The sequence below is a fragment of the Epinephelus moara genome, chromosome 17 (assembly GCF_006386435.1).
Source record: "Epinephelus moara isolate mb chromosome 17, YSFRI_EMoa_1.0, whole genome shotgun sequence".
NCBI lineage: Eukaryota > Metazoa > Chordata > Actinopteri > Perciformes > Serranidae > Epinephelus > Epinephelus moara.
Genome location: NC_065522.1, coordinates 3,606,801 through 3,624,030, shown reverse-complemented (window position 1 = coordinate 3,624,030; position 17,230 = coordinate 3,606,801). Strand labels below are relative to the sequence as shown.

The 17,230-nt window shown below is 40.2% G+C and overlaps 1 protein-coding gene across 2 annotated transcripts in view; it reads right to left on the bottom strand.

The window, feature by feature from the left end:
* Nucleotides 1-15,771: 15,771 nt before the first annotated feature.
* Nucleotides 15,772-17,230, bottom strand: part of LOC126404038 (leucine-rich repeat-containing protein 72) — a 9,051-nt gene continuing 7,592 nt past the window's right edge. For both annotated transcript variants that reach the window (XM_050066999.1, XM_050067001.1), the window contains exon 5: nucleotides 15,772-16,162. In XM_050066999.1, coding sequence (XP_049922956.1) covers nucleotides 15,970-16,162 — 193 coding nt within the window. In that variant the 3' untranslated portion in view covers nucleotides 15,772-15,969. The remainder of the gene's footprint in view (nucleotides 16,163-17,230) is intronic.

The window sequence follows — 17,230 nt, the reverse complement described above, 5'->3', positions numbered from 1 at the left end:
AAATCGACTTATCCTGCATGTATACAGTCAGTCAGACCCAAACTGGCCTAGGCGCTCTGAGCGTGCTCCACAGTTTCCACCCCGGGCCTTCACCTGGAAGTCAAGTAGCATTAAATGTGTAAGAGAGGAAGAAGCCGGTTACAACATGATGAAATCTACATCCAGAGCTGTGCATTTTTGGATGGACCACTTTGCCACCAGTGAACTGTAGCTAACTCGTTTGTTGATTGTTTGGTCTTTGACGTAATAGGAAAAAGGTCCAATACTAACAAGCTGAAAGGAAGCATATCACGACCTATCATAGCGGAGTCAGACATACTGATGTCAATAAATCGACTTCCCGTGCTTGCGTACTGGTACAAGGACAGCAGGCCAATTAAATGGCCTAATTGAGCTATAACCATAGCTCCACATGCATGTAAATATACTGAGTGTTTGGGCGCTGACACTACCTCTTGTGGCAGATTAAAGGGGGATAACTGTCCCCCATTCTGCAGTCGTAAAGGCAGCATTACCGCCTTAGACAGGGAATGTAAAAGGGGCTATGGACACAAAACAGGATGCTGTCAGTCACAGTAAAATCGCTGTATCCAGTCTATTGAAGTCAAGAGATTAGTCACCTTTTTTAATTAGCGTTCGGCCTATTTTAAGCCCAAAGTAGTAACCAAAGCAAAGCAACTGAACTAACTGAATATTCTCACATTAGCCAGAGGACATTTATAGGAATTTTTCAACTTTCTTTCCAATCAGATGAAAAGATTAATATCAGTCTCATGTCTGTTTGCACGTAAAGAGCTGGAGTCAGGATGTGGAGTCAGCATAAGGACTAAGGAAGCAGGGGATAGCTAGCCTCACCCTGTTCAAATTTCAAAATGACACTTATAGACACCCTAAAGTTAAGTGCTTAACATGTTATATCCTAAAGTAATTGTGGTTTTCTAGGGTTTTACTGAAACAGTGGATGAACAAGTTTATCCACCAAGCACTTGCATACACCTGTCTATACCACTACTGCCTATATGCCATGTTTGGTGTGTGAGCAGTCCTAACACGTGTGTGTTGTTCTTACAACCTGGAGTTTGGGAAGAGAGCTGAACCAAGAGATATTACACAGGAGAGCACGCTTGAAACCTGTGAATGAAAAAACACACGCAGACACACACATACACACACACACACACACACACACACACACACACACACACACACACACACACAAAATAGTATTTCACAGACAAAGGCTGTCTGCTCAAGGGAAGGAAACTCTGGTTTCCTTCCCATCATTCAACAGCTGACAATATATTTCACAAACACAACTTCACACGTAGAAAACAAGCAACTAGTGTACTGTACATTATGTCCTTTGAAAGTTGACACAAACACAACAATCACTGATGACCAGTGGCTTCATTTATGAAACTTTGCAGACAATCCACACTATGTGCTTATGTATGTACAAATGAGGAGATGTACGTAGGCAAAAAAATTCTGATTCATAAAACCTTGCATACACCTGCCATTTCCTTTTAGAAATCAACCTATAATTGTCCACATGTGGAGCAGCCTCATATCCTGCCATCTACTTGTCCACATTCAACCAGAAATGTTCAATACAAAGTACCTTATAAATACTGATGCATAGAGATGAGCTTCAGATTAATAGTAATAATAATAATAATAATAATAATAAACTTTATTTATATAGCACTTTTCAAAAAACAAGTTTACAAAGTGCTTCACAAACATAAAAACAAATACACAATTCATCCCAGTATTACACAGTCAAAAAATAAACAGAGATAAGACAATGAATAATAAAACAAACAGTAAAAGCATGGGTCAGATAAAAATTATTAGTTAAAAGCCAACCTATAAAAGTACGGAGCCCCTAAAGGGACATGGAAGGGGAAAAAAATATACGGTTAAAAAAAAAAAAAATAGTACTTTTGCGAGATCTAGCAAAACATTTGCAATATCTCGCAAAGCTTTTGCGAGATCTCGCAAAACTTTCCTTTAAGTAATGTACTTCCAGGTCAGTTTGGCCCATAGAGACTGCAAACAAACGCAACAATGGAGCGCATTCACCCGTGGGAGAGGCTCATAGAGTTTTATTTTGAGATTGGCCTCAAATATAAAGACATTAAATCAGTGCTCGCGAGCGAGTATTTTAAAATGTGCTCCTTCGGCTCAGATGCAGCGGTCTCTCTGCCTGAAGTCACAGGCACAGCTGTGTAACAATGTCCTGCCCACAGCAGCCATTGATATTATTTTGCGCGGCCAATGCTTCATATAATAACATAACAATATACTATTTATGGTGTTATGTCATCGTGTCATTTCTGTCTCTACATGGTCACGCGTTAACAATTCTCCTCTGCTCTCTGTATCGCGCATGGTGGAGTTCCGCCACACACACAGGTGAGCACGCTAGAGCGGCTCGGGCCGCATTTTCCTGACCAAACCTGACCCCGAGCCCGGTGCAGTTTGTCAGCTGACAAAGTTATTGAAATGCAGTATGTAAATAACCATCAACAGACTGCTGTTACGCACAGACAAACACGGCACTCATGCTGAGCTTGTGTTGCGTTCAGGCGTTGTCACGTAAATATCAACTTCCAGCACTTAAATAGGTCATAGCACAAAACAGCAGCATGTCAAGTGACTTTTACTTTTATTATATTCAATACAACTGTATGTTCCTAAATCTTGAGACACCTCATATGTAAGCTAGACAGACATTTCACCTGCTCATTACTGTGCACACATGTACTGTGTGTACTTAATCCTAAAGAGCCCTTCTGGTGCCAGTAGATAGCCTACACAGAAACATCCCAGCAGGCTGTGCTTTGTAAGCATACAAAAAAGTTTCAGGCATGTGAAAATTATTTTTCATGCGTGTGCTTCACCTCTGCTGCTACAACTCCATCCTAGGGGAAACACTGCTGTGTGCATTTTGTACAACAGGTGGATGTTGTAGTCTACTGGTAGAGTAGAGAGAGAGCTAAGTAGCGTTGAAGTAGAGTAAAAATATATTAAACCCGATGTTAATACAGCAGAACTGGAGAGAGGGGTGAAAAATAAATAGAGGTGTGCATGGCTCGAGTAGGGCGCAAAATTATAGACGGAGAATGATCGGAGATGAAGATCTCGCAAAAGTACTATTTTTTTTTTTTAACCGTCTATTTTTTTTTTCCCTTCCATGTCCCTTTAGGGGCTCCGTATCTTTATATTTGAGGCCAATCTCAAAATAAAACTCTATGAGCCTCTCCCACGGGTGAATGCGCTCCATTGTTGCGTTTGTTTGCAGTCTCTAAGGGCCAAACTGACCTGGAAGTACATTACTTAAAGGAAAGTTTTGCGAGTTTTTTTTTTTAACCGTCTATTTTTTTTTTCCCTTCCATGTCCCTTTAGGGGCTCCGTATCTTTATATTTGAGGCCAATCTCAAAATAAAACTCTATGAGCCTCTCCCACGGGTGAATGCGCTCCATTGTTGCGTTTGTTTGCAGTCTCTAAGGGCCAAACTGACCTGGAAGTACATTACTTAAAGGAAAGTTTTGCGAGATCTCACAAAAGTTTTGCGAGATCTCGCAAAAGTATATATATATTTTTTTTAACCGTCTATTTTTTTTTCCCCTTCCATGTCCCTTTAGGGGCTCCGTAATAAAAGCGAGTTTTCAACAGAGATTTAAAAGACGACACTGACGTAGCTTGTTTGATACCCAAGGGAAGTGCATTCCACAACTGTGGAGCCCTTACAGCGAATGCCCTGCTACCTTCAGTCACAAGTCTGGATCTGGGGACCAAAAGTAACAGCTGGTCAGCAGACCTGAGAGTGCGAGGAAGGGTGTAAGGGGTAAGGAGATCAGAAATGTAAGAAGGGGCAAGGCCGTTCAGTGACTTAAAAACAAACAATAAAATTTTAAAATCAATTCTGAACACCACTGGTAACTAGTGCAATGAGGCCAGAATAGGGGAGATATGCTCATACCGTCGGGTTTTTGTGAGAACTCTAGCTGCAGTGTTTTGAATAAGTTGAAGGCGGTTGATGGATTTCAATGGCAGTCCGGTAAATAAAGAGTTGCAATAATCTAAATGGCTAGAAACAAAAGCATGGATTAGGGTTTGAGCATTACTGAATGAAAGAAAAGATCTAATTTTGGCGATGTTCCTGATATGACTGATGGCTGACTTACTGATATTGCTAAAATGTTTAGAAAAACTCAGCTCTGAGTCAAAGATTACACCTAAATTTCTAGCCTCGTGAGTGCACTGTAATCCTAATGAAAGTAACATCTGGTTTACAGAATCTTTTAGGTCCAAACACCATCACTTCAGTCTTATTGTTGTTCAACATAAGGAAGTTGCTGGACATCCAGGCTTTAATGTCTGTGAGACAGGCTGTGAGTATGTTAACTGAGGTGAGGTCTGATGGATTTATAGATAGGTATATTTGAGAATCATCGGCATAAAAATGGAAAGAGATGTTGAAATTGCGAATAACCTGACCCAATGGTAGCATATAGAGTGAAAAAAGTAAAGGGCCAAGAATCGATCCTTGGGGAACACCACAGGTAATGTTAGCATAGTTAGAGAAAACATTTGCCATAGACACTGAGAAGGTTCTGTCACTGAGGTATGACTTGGACCATTGTAGAGCAGTCCCAGTCACCCCTACCCAATTTTCAAGATGACCAATTAAAATGTCATGATGTCATGATGAAATGCAGCAGAGAGATCTAATAACACCAGGACAGTACAGCAGCCAGCATCTGAATTCATCCTAATGTCATTCACAACCTTTAAAAGTGCAGTCTCAGTGCTATGATGATAATAATGGTTCTTTATGGTGAATATAGCAACAACAAAGAGTCACCACTGTGTTTATGTTCACAGCAATCTGACTGGTTGCTTCATAGTATTCCATTTGAAAATAGAAGTTGAATAGTTGAACATAATGTATTTGTTTGTTGAAGTTTTGCCATGGTGTACTTGCAACGTATTCCCATACAACGGCTCTTATGATATCCTATAAATTTGCACCCCACAAATGACGTTACGTCCTTAACGTACAGTTAGATAATTAATGTAAAGTTATGGAGGTTAGGTTTAGGCAAGAAACATGGTGAGGACGTACCTTAAAATGACTCAGAGTTTACTCAGATTATAACATGCAACTCCAGGGGAAATTCCCAGACAAAAGTATTTTTATGACCCATCCACCACCCCATTCTGTCTCCTTACAAAGGACTGCTTACTTGTTCAGAGCCACCACAGCATTGGTCATGTGATTGCAGTCTTTCAAAATTTGTGGGATATGTATGAATTTGGGTGCATTACTTTTTGTAGAAAAACATCCGAAAAATTTGTGAGACCAGCCTGAAAATTGGCCTGCATTATGGATGGGACTTATAATGAGAACTGTTACCTAAAGAGTGGTGATGAAAAAAAAGATGGAATGCAAGGATTTTATTGTTACTGAAAGGGAGGAAGAAATCTGCGTAAGCCAACACTGGTGCAGTGGTCAGTTTAGTTTTCAGTGCTTGAAAGCTCTGTTGGCACTCATCAACAACTGACAAGACTTACCAGTCTTAGTGCGACCCAACTCAGCCACAGCCTTGTGCAGAGGGGCTGCCAGCTTGGCAAAACCCTCCACAAATCGCCTGTAATAGCTCGCAAAACCCAGAGAGGACCGCAGCTCCTAGACGGTAGTGGGAAGTCCGCTACCACTTCAATTTTACTTGGGTCAGTGGAGACACCCTCACTAGAAATCACATGGCCCACGTAATGTACTTCCTTCTGAAATAAGGAACATTTGCTGAGCTTGGCCTTGAGGCCCTCAGTTTGAAGTCGGCCTAGCACTACCTTCAGCCTCTCAAGGTGTTGTTCCACTGATGATGAAAACACAACAATGTTATCAAGATACAACAGTAGTGACTGACTGACACTGCTGATCCCCAAAAATGCACTGCATTAACCTCTGAAAGATGCTGGGGGCGTTACAGAGCCCAAAGGGCATTCTGTTCCACTCAAACAAGCCAAATGGTGTACAAAAAGCCATTTTTGACCGGTCTGCCTCAGTGACTGGTACCTGGTTGTAGCCACTGGCCAGGTAACGAAACAGAGCTATTTGCATTATCATAAAGAGACTCTATAGTAGCTCGAAATTTATTCCCGAAAGCCTAAAAGTTTTAAAAACTGAAAAATAAAGGGATGTTCCATTGAGTCGAAAGCTTTAGAAAAGTCGAGAAACAAAATAAAACCATCATCTTCTATTAAATGTTTATAATCCAGGAGATCGATCATCAAGCGAATGTTATTATGAATGGATCTACCTTTCATAAATCCAGATTGGGAGTCACTTATAATTTTATCCAGATCACTCTTTAATCTATTAGCATAAACAAGGGTTACAATCTTATAATCAGTGTTCAATAATGTGATAGGTCTAAGATTATCCAATATTTCGGAGTCTTTACCCGGTTTGGGGATTAAAGTAATTATACCTTGTTTCATAGTGGGAGGGAATGACAGACAGTTGCTTCCTTCAGCATAAGAAAAAAAGGATTTTTTAATTGGTTCCAAAAATGTCGGTAGAAGTTTGATGTAAGGGCATTGCAGCCGGGAGATTTATTTAAAGACAAGCTATCTACAGCTTTGTCCAGCTCATAAATAGTAATATCAGCCTCACATAACTCGTGCAAACTCCTTGTCTATATGGGGGTAAGATCTTTGATATGGCTGAAAAAAGAGTCAGTGTCAGTCACAGAAAAGGCAGATGAGTATTATTTACTTTTTTACTTACTTTCTCTCTTGCCTTCTTTTTTCTAATCGACAGAAGTAAACTGTGCTTCTTCCACCGTCTTCTATCCATTTAGCCCTGGATCTTATATAGGCCCCTTCTGTTTCTTTTTAGATAAATCTCATCAAGTTTGGTTTGCAGAGTTAGTAATTTCTGTTAATCACTGTCAGTTGGTGATGTCTTATTGCAATAAGTGTTTATTTCTTTAATTAAATTAAGCTATGATAGTTTGTTACTACTGTTAAATGATTTTGGAAAATTCTCGAATTTTAAATTTTAAAAACTCTCACTTTGAAACATATGATAGCATCCTCAGCCATCACTTCAGCAATTAGAGATTTTATACCATCACAATATGCTTGACAATTCAATAAGGTTGAATTGAATTTCCAGTAGCCCATGTTTCTACAGCTACCACCAGGGGGTTTAAAATTCAACTTAATAACAGAGTGATCTGTTCGAGGAGCTGCTGACATACAGCAGTCTGAAGCAGAAAGCATCATTGAAGCAGAAATTAACCAGAAGTCGATTCTGGATTTTAATGCATTATTTGGCTTGAACCAGGAGTATTATTTAGTGTCAGGGTGTTTAAAACGCCAGGGATCTATTAAGTTATGATTGCCACAGAAATTAGATAAGACAGGGTTATGAGAGCTGTGTTGACTTTTAGAAGGGTGTCTGTCCAGATATTCATCATAAACCATATTGTAATCTCCTCCTACAATAACATTTGCAGCAAGTGCATAGGTAAGTTTAAGGATTTTAATAGTATCAGAAAGCTGTGTAATTAATAGTTTGTTTTGAGCTGGGTTACTGAAGCCGTAGACATTAACTAGAATACTATACTGATCATCAACATTCAAAACACAGATTAGCCAGTGACCATTGTTACTGGATTTAGAGGTTACCAATTTACCAGGAGAGTTACAGAACAGAATGGCCAGCCCAGCTGATTTTGTGGAGCCATGGTCAAAAATAGTTTTATCCCCCCATTGGTTAATCCAGAATTTTTCATCCTCTGGTTTTGAGTGTGTTTCCTGTAACAAAATAAAGTTTGCTTTCTTGCCCTTACAAAATAAAAATATTGATTTTCTCTTAGTGATATCTCTTAAGCCCCTAGCATTCAATAAAATACAAGAAAAATCAACATTCATTGTGAATCACAACTAGCAACCGCGAGTAAACAGTAAGAAGTCCAACTGAGTGAAGAGAAGCAGAAAATTAAAAAAAAAAAAAAATGGCCACAAAGTAACTTTAGGCAATTTCCCTTCAATGTCAAAATATCTGTAAACTTAACCATCCAACCTTCATATAGCAGGGAAGATTAAGACCCTGTTTTAATGCTTATTTATTCATAGGTTTTAACTACCAGTATACCTCAAGTGTTCTTAGCCATGTTAGCTAGCATAACAGAGTTCTGTTGTATCTGGGTGCCGAGAGTATCTACTTTATCAGTGAGCTGTTTTATTGCTTCCAGGATGGCCTTCATACCTCCATCAGACGCTAGGGCTGTCAAAAGCACCATGAAATTGAATTAGAATATTTTCAAATTAATTTAGTAGAGTTCGAATAATATTCGAATTTATCATTATTATTATTATTATTATTATTTATTTATTTATCTTTTTTTTTTTTTTACAAAAAAAAAAAAAAAACACAAAAAATAAGATGCTTATTGCTGGCTCATATGAACATGACACTCGGATGAAAACACCCGTTCTGACCTCACTTAAGTGCCAGGTATGATCAACTTCTGCCTCGTAGTTTTCAACCACAAGAGTGGATCCTGGTCGGCTCGTAGTGGTGTCTCATTCTGGTAACGTTTCATCTCTTCTTCAAAAAGGGGAGGCAGGGAGGCAGCAGGTGCAACACTTTCTCTGTATGTCTCCCCAAACAGGTCACACATTGCGGACAGCGCAGTGGGGGGTGTTGGCGCAGCGGGCTCCTCTGTCGGCGCCTCTCCCTCCGTCGCTGTGTCCCTCTCTGGCCCGGCTTTTGCGCGAGCCATCTCCGCCCAAACGGGATTCGTAGTGATATACAACATTATTAATAATATGAATTAATTATTAATGATATTCGAATTATCAAATTTAGGTTCGAACTTAAAAAAAAAATATATATGCGAATATATTTCGAACTTCGAATTTTTTGTCAGCCCTAACAGACGCCGAATCTCTCATTTTGGCAGTCGGTTGGTTTTTTACCTGAGAAAATGGGTCTTTTCTTTTGAGGCTCTCGGTCGAAACTTCCATCTTAGCTGCATAGTTGTGGCAAGTAGCAGCCATACTCTCGCAGGCTGAAGCGGCTGGTTTCATTGCTCAGTTTGTTTTTTTTTGTCAATGTTAAACGTTGAAACAATACAAAGCTTAAAAGGGTCAGATATAGGCAGTTGGACAGTGAAGTTATTGTAAAATTGGGCAAGCAGACAACGCTCATAAGTTATGATGCACCCGGTCCACCATCTTGCCAGAAGTCACCACCACCGGTAGACTTGGCCAGCTGATGAGCGTTTCCTAAGGTAAACATAAAATTAGAATTGCTAAGTTAAAGGTAAACAATAGGCTTTTGAGAGCTACAATAAACAAAAACAGCAGACCTGTTTGTAGAGTCTAATATGCACAGGGAGAGGGAGGGAGAGGAACCCACTCGGCTACCAGCATTCACCTGCGACCACGCTAGCGTTTAGCCACTTGATATCATGCAGCATGACACGGAGAGAGAGGACACCTAGGAATACAAAATGAGGCCAGGCTGCTCTGCAGTGAGACACAAATGCCTTAAGCATGACAAGAGACCAAATGACTGTGAAGTGAAGCAGCAGCGAGTGGCAATATCCGTTAGGACAACACACCTCTGGACCGGAAGTGACATGGCGGGGAAGCGCAAATGAAGAGACGGTGGAGGACTGCTGCATTTATATCCAGCCGCCCCAATGATTAGTCACCAGCTGTGCCCAATTAAATGCGGCCACATAATGCATAGATCACCGCCCTCTATGCTGCTACAGTACCATCCACAACTTTTGATAAAATAGAGTCGCAAAAGTAGCTGTTCTAATGTGTATGAACTTTAATAACTGAACCGCTGGCTGGAAACAAGGCTCAAGTTTCCACACTGGTATTCACATCTTCTTGTCAAGTTTTCTTTATAGATCTCACTTTTGTGTTTGAGGTGGCATGCTCAGGGGCCAGTTTCACAAAGCACCTTAAGTTTGTTCCTTAAGTATGACTAGGCTTAATTTCTCCTTAGCTGAAGAACTTATTAAGAATATTGTCAAAATCTCTTAAATTGTTTCCTTAGTTAAAGGCGCTGTATGTAAGAATGTGGCCAAAACGGTTACTGCACTCAAATTCAAAATACTGTCGGGAGTCGTGTCCGCCCCCCCTCCCCTACAGATTCAAGGTTGCTGGACAGCGGCACGCTGGAGACTGATTTGTTTGCCCACGGGCGGCTGCCGTGGCAGGGCCGCGTCGCCGTGTCCTTGATCTTCGGTTTTCCAGCGGACCGTTCGAGCAAGTCCGGCTTCTCTGCTGCTAACGCTGCTGCCGGGATACAGCTGAGGAGACTGCTAATGGAGGAGGCAGCTCAAAGTAGTTCCCAGAAATATTCTGTGTTGGAAGGATCCTTCCAAGTTGGGTCCTACAGAGGCAAGGCAAAACTCCTTCCTAGCATTTGGTGAACACACAGTGGAACAGGCTAGCGAGTGCCCCAAGGATCCCATCATTAACCCTTTGGGGACTGAGAGTGTTTCAGGGTACTTTAATAACTTTGGCACTCTCTAATATTGTTGTACAATTTGAACAAATGTAAGCAGTAGTTTCAGAGGCATGTGACATTTGGGGAGAGTGTATCTCTGGATTATACTATACATTAACAGCTGAAAAGTGTTCCATATTTTACATGTGTCACCATACACTTAGCTACAGTAATATGAATAGAGGTTCTCATCCGATGAGCTGTGCCGCTCTGAAATAGCTGATGCGGCACCTGTATATCATATCACCATGTAATCCTCCAGAAAATGTCAGTGGGTCAGTCCGTCAGTGGGATTCAATGACATAGCCTCCTTGACTTTCAGCTGTTTAAGGGTCCTTCCTTGATTTTGTGAAGCACTCTCAGTCTCATTCATGTCTAAGCACGTCTTTACATTGACTTTACATGTAATTCACTTGTGCAAATTGTTTTATCCAGGCTCTGTGTGTGAACACCACATGAGGGGGAGAGAGCACACCGCCCTGCCCTTCCACATGCATATTAGGAAAGCCTGAGGCATAGAGAGCCACCCTGCCCTTCCATGCACCCACATGGAAAGCTTCAGGCAAGGAGAGCAGCGGTAAAGACAAACATCAATGACAAACAGAAATGACATTGATAAGTCAGACACAGCATGAAAAGGAGGAGCTGGGGTGGAGGCGGGTTGCAAAGCAGCTTGCAGAGGAAGCAGCAACATTAGGCAGGCCAAAGCTGTTTAAATAGGGCGCCCTGACTGAGATCTGCCAGTTGGTTTTATAGAAAGGAATCATGTGATCTATCAGCTGACTCCCCTCCATCAATCAGCTGACCCATCAGTTGATTGGGCTGCTTGAGATCAGCTGATGTAGCTGGGATCTGAGCTGAGCTTGACACTGTGTCCTGCCTGAACTAACGCTATGCCCAATTAAATAAATTAAAAAGTAATCGATTGAGATAGCACTTGCCCAGGGTTGTTTCATGATCGTGACACAGGGGTTTTCTATGCTGAAGTTACTGTAAACACACACTGGATTTGGGTTGTAGTCTTGAATTCTTGAACGACTAGTAACCTCTAAATAATGCATTTCATGTTATGAATGCATATCATGCAAATGCCCATATTATTATAGGGCATTTTAAGTTTTTAATGCCACAAGATACAGAGATGTTTTTTTTCTGTAGTAGCACACATTGCAGGGAATAGTACAGGTCACCCTCTACCTGCTGCACAGCTGAACAACAGGTCTGCCAGCTGGGCTTCATGCTCTGTGTGACTTGTCAGTTTGGCACACCAGTGCTCATGCTTGGCATCAGCAAGGAAACACTCTTTATATTAAATGACTGCCTTACACTGGGAGCTGTGGAGAGGTACAGCCATGCATGTAAAGACAGAGGAAGGGGGGCAAAGAAAGAACATCCAGTACCAGAGCAGGAGCAGAGGAAGGAACTCAGATAAGATAAAGAGTGCAGAGAGGAGAATTGAAATGGAAAAGCTGTGGCACTGCAAAGCACAGAGTGGAAAAGGAGTTTTCTATGAAAACAAAGCATGTGGTAGGAAGTTGGCCTGTGTCAACAGGAGGGAAACAATGTGCCAGCATTTCACAAAAAAGGTGGACATTTTGTCTTTCACTTGGCCTGTTTCACTTAACTGCTGAAGTAGTCTTTAGCTTTTGTACTGTGACGTGTTTCCCAGCAAAACGGAATATTTGATCATGCACAGTTGCAAGAGGGATGTAAATCAAATCCTTTGCATTTGATTGGGCCACTAAAAGTGGGCAGGCTTAGGCCCTGATCACACAGAAACTGTTTTGCAGGTTGCAAAACGTGAGGCGCATCACACTGCCTTTTCTTTGTTTAAACTGAATGCCACTAGTAAAAAACTATACTGCACTTATACACTTCCACGCCTGCTGTTTTCTATTGAGATCAGGTAACTGCGGATTGTAAAGTTGTATAGCTCGGGGTATCCAGCAACTGCTACCACCAGTTTCTCCTCCATTGTTCACGAACTGTAAACTTGTTGTCATGACCACCACAGAATGCCCGCCTCTCAAATCATCCAATAGGACAAAGAGGAGGTGACGTGGGGTACTTTTAAGCTGTGAGTTGAAGTGTTTTCAACTCGAGGAGTTCAGAGCGCTTTGGCATCATTAGACACCTAGAGCGCAGAAACGCCAGGTGCAAGGCAACGGAGAAATAGTGAGCAAAAAGTTTCATTCTCATTAAGAAAAATTACAAAAAGCTGCCTCCAGCTGCTAAAACGCTTTCTGTGTGATCAGGGCCTTAGAGTTTAGTGAAGCTTAAACCTGACTGCTGCCTCCATACACCCCTCCCTCCACATTAGATCAGGAAGAGGACAAGGGAGAGATAATAAATGAAGTAGATGAATGAACAATTAGGCCTCAGCAACATTGTTTTGGAAATGAAAACAAAGGTTTGATTGTTAAAAGGGGGCGTGTCATAACAGTTAGGTCCCGATGGTGTAACACAGACAAGATAGAGGTATCCATCAGGGAGAGAGACGAAGCACATCGTATACTCCATGTAAGGTTATTGCTAAAGCAGTTCACTGTGAAATGGAGCTGTTACAGATTCCACTTTCCTCAAAGTAAATGAATTCCAGCACGCCTCATGTGACCATGACAATTTGGGGAAACAAAGACCCGCCAAAGTTGCGTGCTGTTGGTAGCTCGCTAACTTAATCTGAGCTCTGTACAGCTAAACGTCACATTAAACCTATTTCCTCCCACAATTTTTGCTCAATTGACACCAAACTTGCTACAGAGCATCTTCAGCCTACAGTGCATCAAAATGTTTGACTGTAAACGGTATTGTAAACATATACTTGCAAATTCTTGCTAAATACATTTTCAATGTTCATTAAAAAAAATGACAAAATTTTGGAGTCATGGTAGATGATGTTTGGAAAATATCAGAATTTTATCTCAAAAACTGAATTTTTTACAGCATTTTGAATTTCGCTCTCGTGCGAACAATTGGAGTAAATGCAAAAATGGCATTTTTAAACATCGGTTCTTTACTTATGGAGCCAATAAATCATTGTTAAGAAGATTGTGAGTTCAAGCCTCAGCTCGTGCAACATTTTCATATGAGAAATCTACCTAAACTTTTCATAAAGGTCCAGTCCCATGCCAGATGTCCTCAACCATATGTGCTACAGCTTTGGAACTTTCACTTTGAAGTTTGCTTTTCCATGGCATGGATGGCTATTGTCTGGCACCCTGATGCTTGGCTCAGTCAATTTGTGAAGCCACACATGAACTGTCACTTGCCAATTAGCTCAGTGAGATAGAAGACGGACCTCAGTCTCAGAAGTTGTGAGTTCAAGCCTCAGCTAAGGCAGAATGGACATTCTAATGTGAAAGTCCTATGTTCAAGCATCATGCTATCTGGATTCGAGACTACCAAGGTTAAAATAATTATGATCCAGGCAGTTTTGCAGAGAGACAAATACTCTTTATCAACACTTTTCCCTGTTATCCCTTGTCTCTTTTCCCTGTTTATTTGGCTTAGCTATCAGTCAATATGCAGAGTCTATCCAATAGCTACTTTTACATATTTTAAAAAATGTTTTCATCTGTCACCATGGATAATGTTTAGCTTTAAGCTAGATCAGGCCAGTTTGTTCATAATTGCTAGCAGTTAATGTTATTCTTACTTTCTTGTTCTTGAGTTTTTTCTTTCCTTTGTATATTATGAGTCTGATCACTTCAGCCACTCACCCACAATTTGAAGGTCATGCCATAATTATATGATGTAACTTCTATATTGTGATATGCTTTGTTTTAGTGTGTGTGTTGCTCAGAATTGCCTAATTTTGCCTAAAATTGCCTGGCCCTGACCATTGCTGCGCAGCAGCTATAATTATTATTACTATTTTGGCATATATTGTTGGAATAGGTTCACAAATGTCCCGGGAGGTGATCTAAAAAGGTTAAAAAGGCATTTACCATGCCAACTTTAATACTTTACTTAAAATTAAAATGCTGGTGAGTGTTGGGGGTAAAGCCTTACAAAAAATTAATGTAAAGTCTACACAAATGCCCAGGATGGTCAAACTGCAAAACTCAGTGTTCACTTGACATATTTTTTTTTATGTTATGTCAACTATCTATGATTAATTTGACCAAAATTTATAAAGCCCACTATCAATGTGCACTTTACATGTTGTGGCGTGCTGGGACTAAATGGGTGGAGTTTCCCAGCATGCTGCGAGACAATGTGTTTAAAGCCATAAGCCAAAGAAAACCGTTAAAATGTTTTCTAAATTACTGATGTTACCCACACATAGTGATAATGTTTATCTATTTCACAATGGTTCTAATGGGTTACAGTTAATGTTGTGGTAAAAGACATTTTACACCACAAGTTAAGTTGTTTACACAGTTAGTGACGTCCTGCCTGTGTAGCTGTCACAATGGCCAGCATTAAGTTGTACTGAGATGAAACAAAGATAATTTCATAGATCAGAGTTTAATTTGATGTCTCATTCCAGCATTTGAGAAACCTAAACTTGACAGAATTTATTTTATAGATCAATGAAACAAAAAAAAGTGTTATTATGTTTGTATGACATATAATTAAGTGCTCAAACAACAACAAAAAAAATGATGTTAAACTGATATAAATTTCCTGTCAGACAAACATCATGTGACACATTTAATTTGTGTCTGGTGTACTCTCAAGTTTTATGTTATTGTGTTGTAATAAAACTAAAAATTTTCAGTGCAAGCTGTTTCCAGTGAGTGAGTGAGTGAATTGGGGTTTACAGTGACATCAGCAGGCAATCAGGTACATCGACACCAGTCGTTTTTATCGAGTCCAACAGCACTGAATGCCCTCTGGTGCTTTCTATTTGATTTTGGCTCCATCTAGTGGTAGTATCAAAGATGACACTTGGTGACTTTGTGATTTGCTGAAAACTAAACATAGTCCACTCCAGTTCCGTGTGTGTGTGTGTGTGTGTATGTATTGTTTAATGTGTCTACAAACAAACCCATCAAAATAAGTTGGCTAAAAAGATCTTGCCTGTTGCAAATGTAACTTTTATGACGAAACATTGTTCAGGCTAACAGTATTGTTTGATTGTGGAAAACATCACATTCCAAAGCTGTCAAGTATGTTAGGCTATTTTTTTTTTTTTTTTTTTTTGTGTGTGTGTGTGTGTGTGTGTGTGTGTGTGTGTGTGTGTGTGTAGAAAATAAAGCAAGACAGATGTAAAATATTTCCAGTTTTAATTTGATAGTGAAGCTAAAGTATGGTGTTTGGATTTGAATATCAAATTCAGAGTAAGCATCCTGTAGCTTCAAATATATGCTCAAACAAGCAGACATAGAACATACAATGTGTATCATAATGTTGGCAGTGTAACATTAAAGGGGTGATTTTGAAGGAAGGATTTTAAATATAGTATATTCTATTGGCTTATAACAGTATTTGTCTTTTTCTGCATGTGTGTGTGTTTCTTTGATGAGTCCTCCTTCCTCTTCCTGCTGCTGTGACTGCTCTGTTGCAGCCTGTAGGTTTTTCTAGCTTGGATTCTCTCTTTCTCCAGGACCTCAGTGTCATCCAGAATCTCCAGGCCAGGGAGCTGACTGATGACATACTGTCTGAAGAAACAAAGACAATCAAGACAAATTTAACAAAATCTGAGAGGGTTGATTTGATCAAGTGCATGTAAATGTTTGCCAGCTGTATTACAGCACAGAAGGAAGTGTGCAACTACTCACGAATGAGGGGCTCGTGCTTGTGATAGTGTGAAATGTAAACATTAATGACTCCTCCTTGGCTGAGATGTAATGTTAGCTAGGTCAGTGGTGCTAGGTGAGCTAGCAGTAGATGCACACTTCCATCTGTGTCATTATACAGTTGGCAAGTGTAGTTTGGAACGACGAAAATAGTTCCTATTTGAAGCTGCTTACAACAAGAAGTGTGGATTATCTTCAGTAACCAGGTCATGCTTTCTGGAAAGAGACATTGCTGTTGGGTTTTTCAAACTTATTTTTTGGTGCTTTGAGCACCACAAACTGAGTGCCAACTATTTTGTTTATGTTGGAGAGAAAGCAGACATCTAAATATCTCAAACACTCTGCATCTCACACCAAAACTATCTAGACTGACAAAAAGCACTACAGGTAAGAGGAAAAATATGGATTTTTGATTTTGAGGTGAACTGTCCCTTAGACTATAAGTAAAATGATGGTCCATACATAACATTACTATTAGTCCAATTTTGAGAAAACACAGGGCATTTTTTGGCATGATGTTCTTGCATTGATGAACCAGATGAGGGTGCTAATACAAGTAAAAATGTCAAACTTTGAAAGGCCATTACTGCTGCACATGCCATATTGCATTCCATCAAATTAGCACTGGTTCTTGAACTGGTTCCATTCAGGTTTCTTGAAACCTTGGTGCTATCTAATGAACCGGACTGCATTTCCACTAGTTTTGCGCAGAACTATTGTAACCATGTATGTGTTATCAACAGGATGTGTTTGCTTTTGTTCAGCAGCAGGATGAAAGCTGAAGTGTTTGGGGCTACATTATCTGCTCAGATTCAACTAAATGCTTCAAAACTCATTGGACGATGCTTCACAGTGCAGATGGACATTGACCTGAAGCATACTGCAAAAGCAACCAAAGACATTTTTAAGGCAAAGAAGTGGAATGTTCTG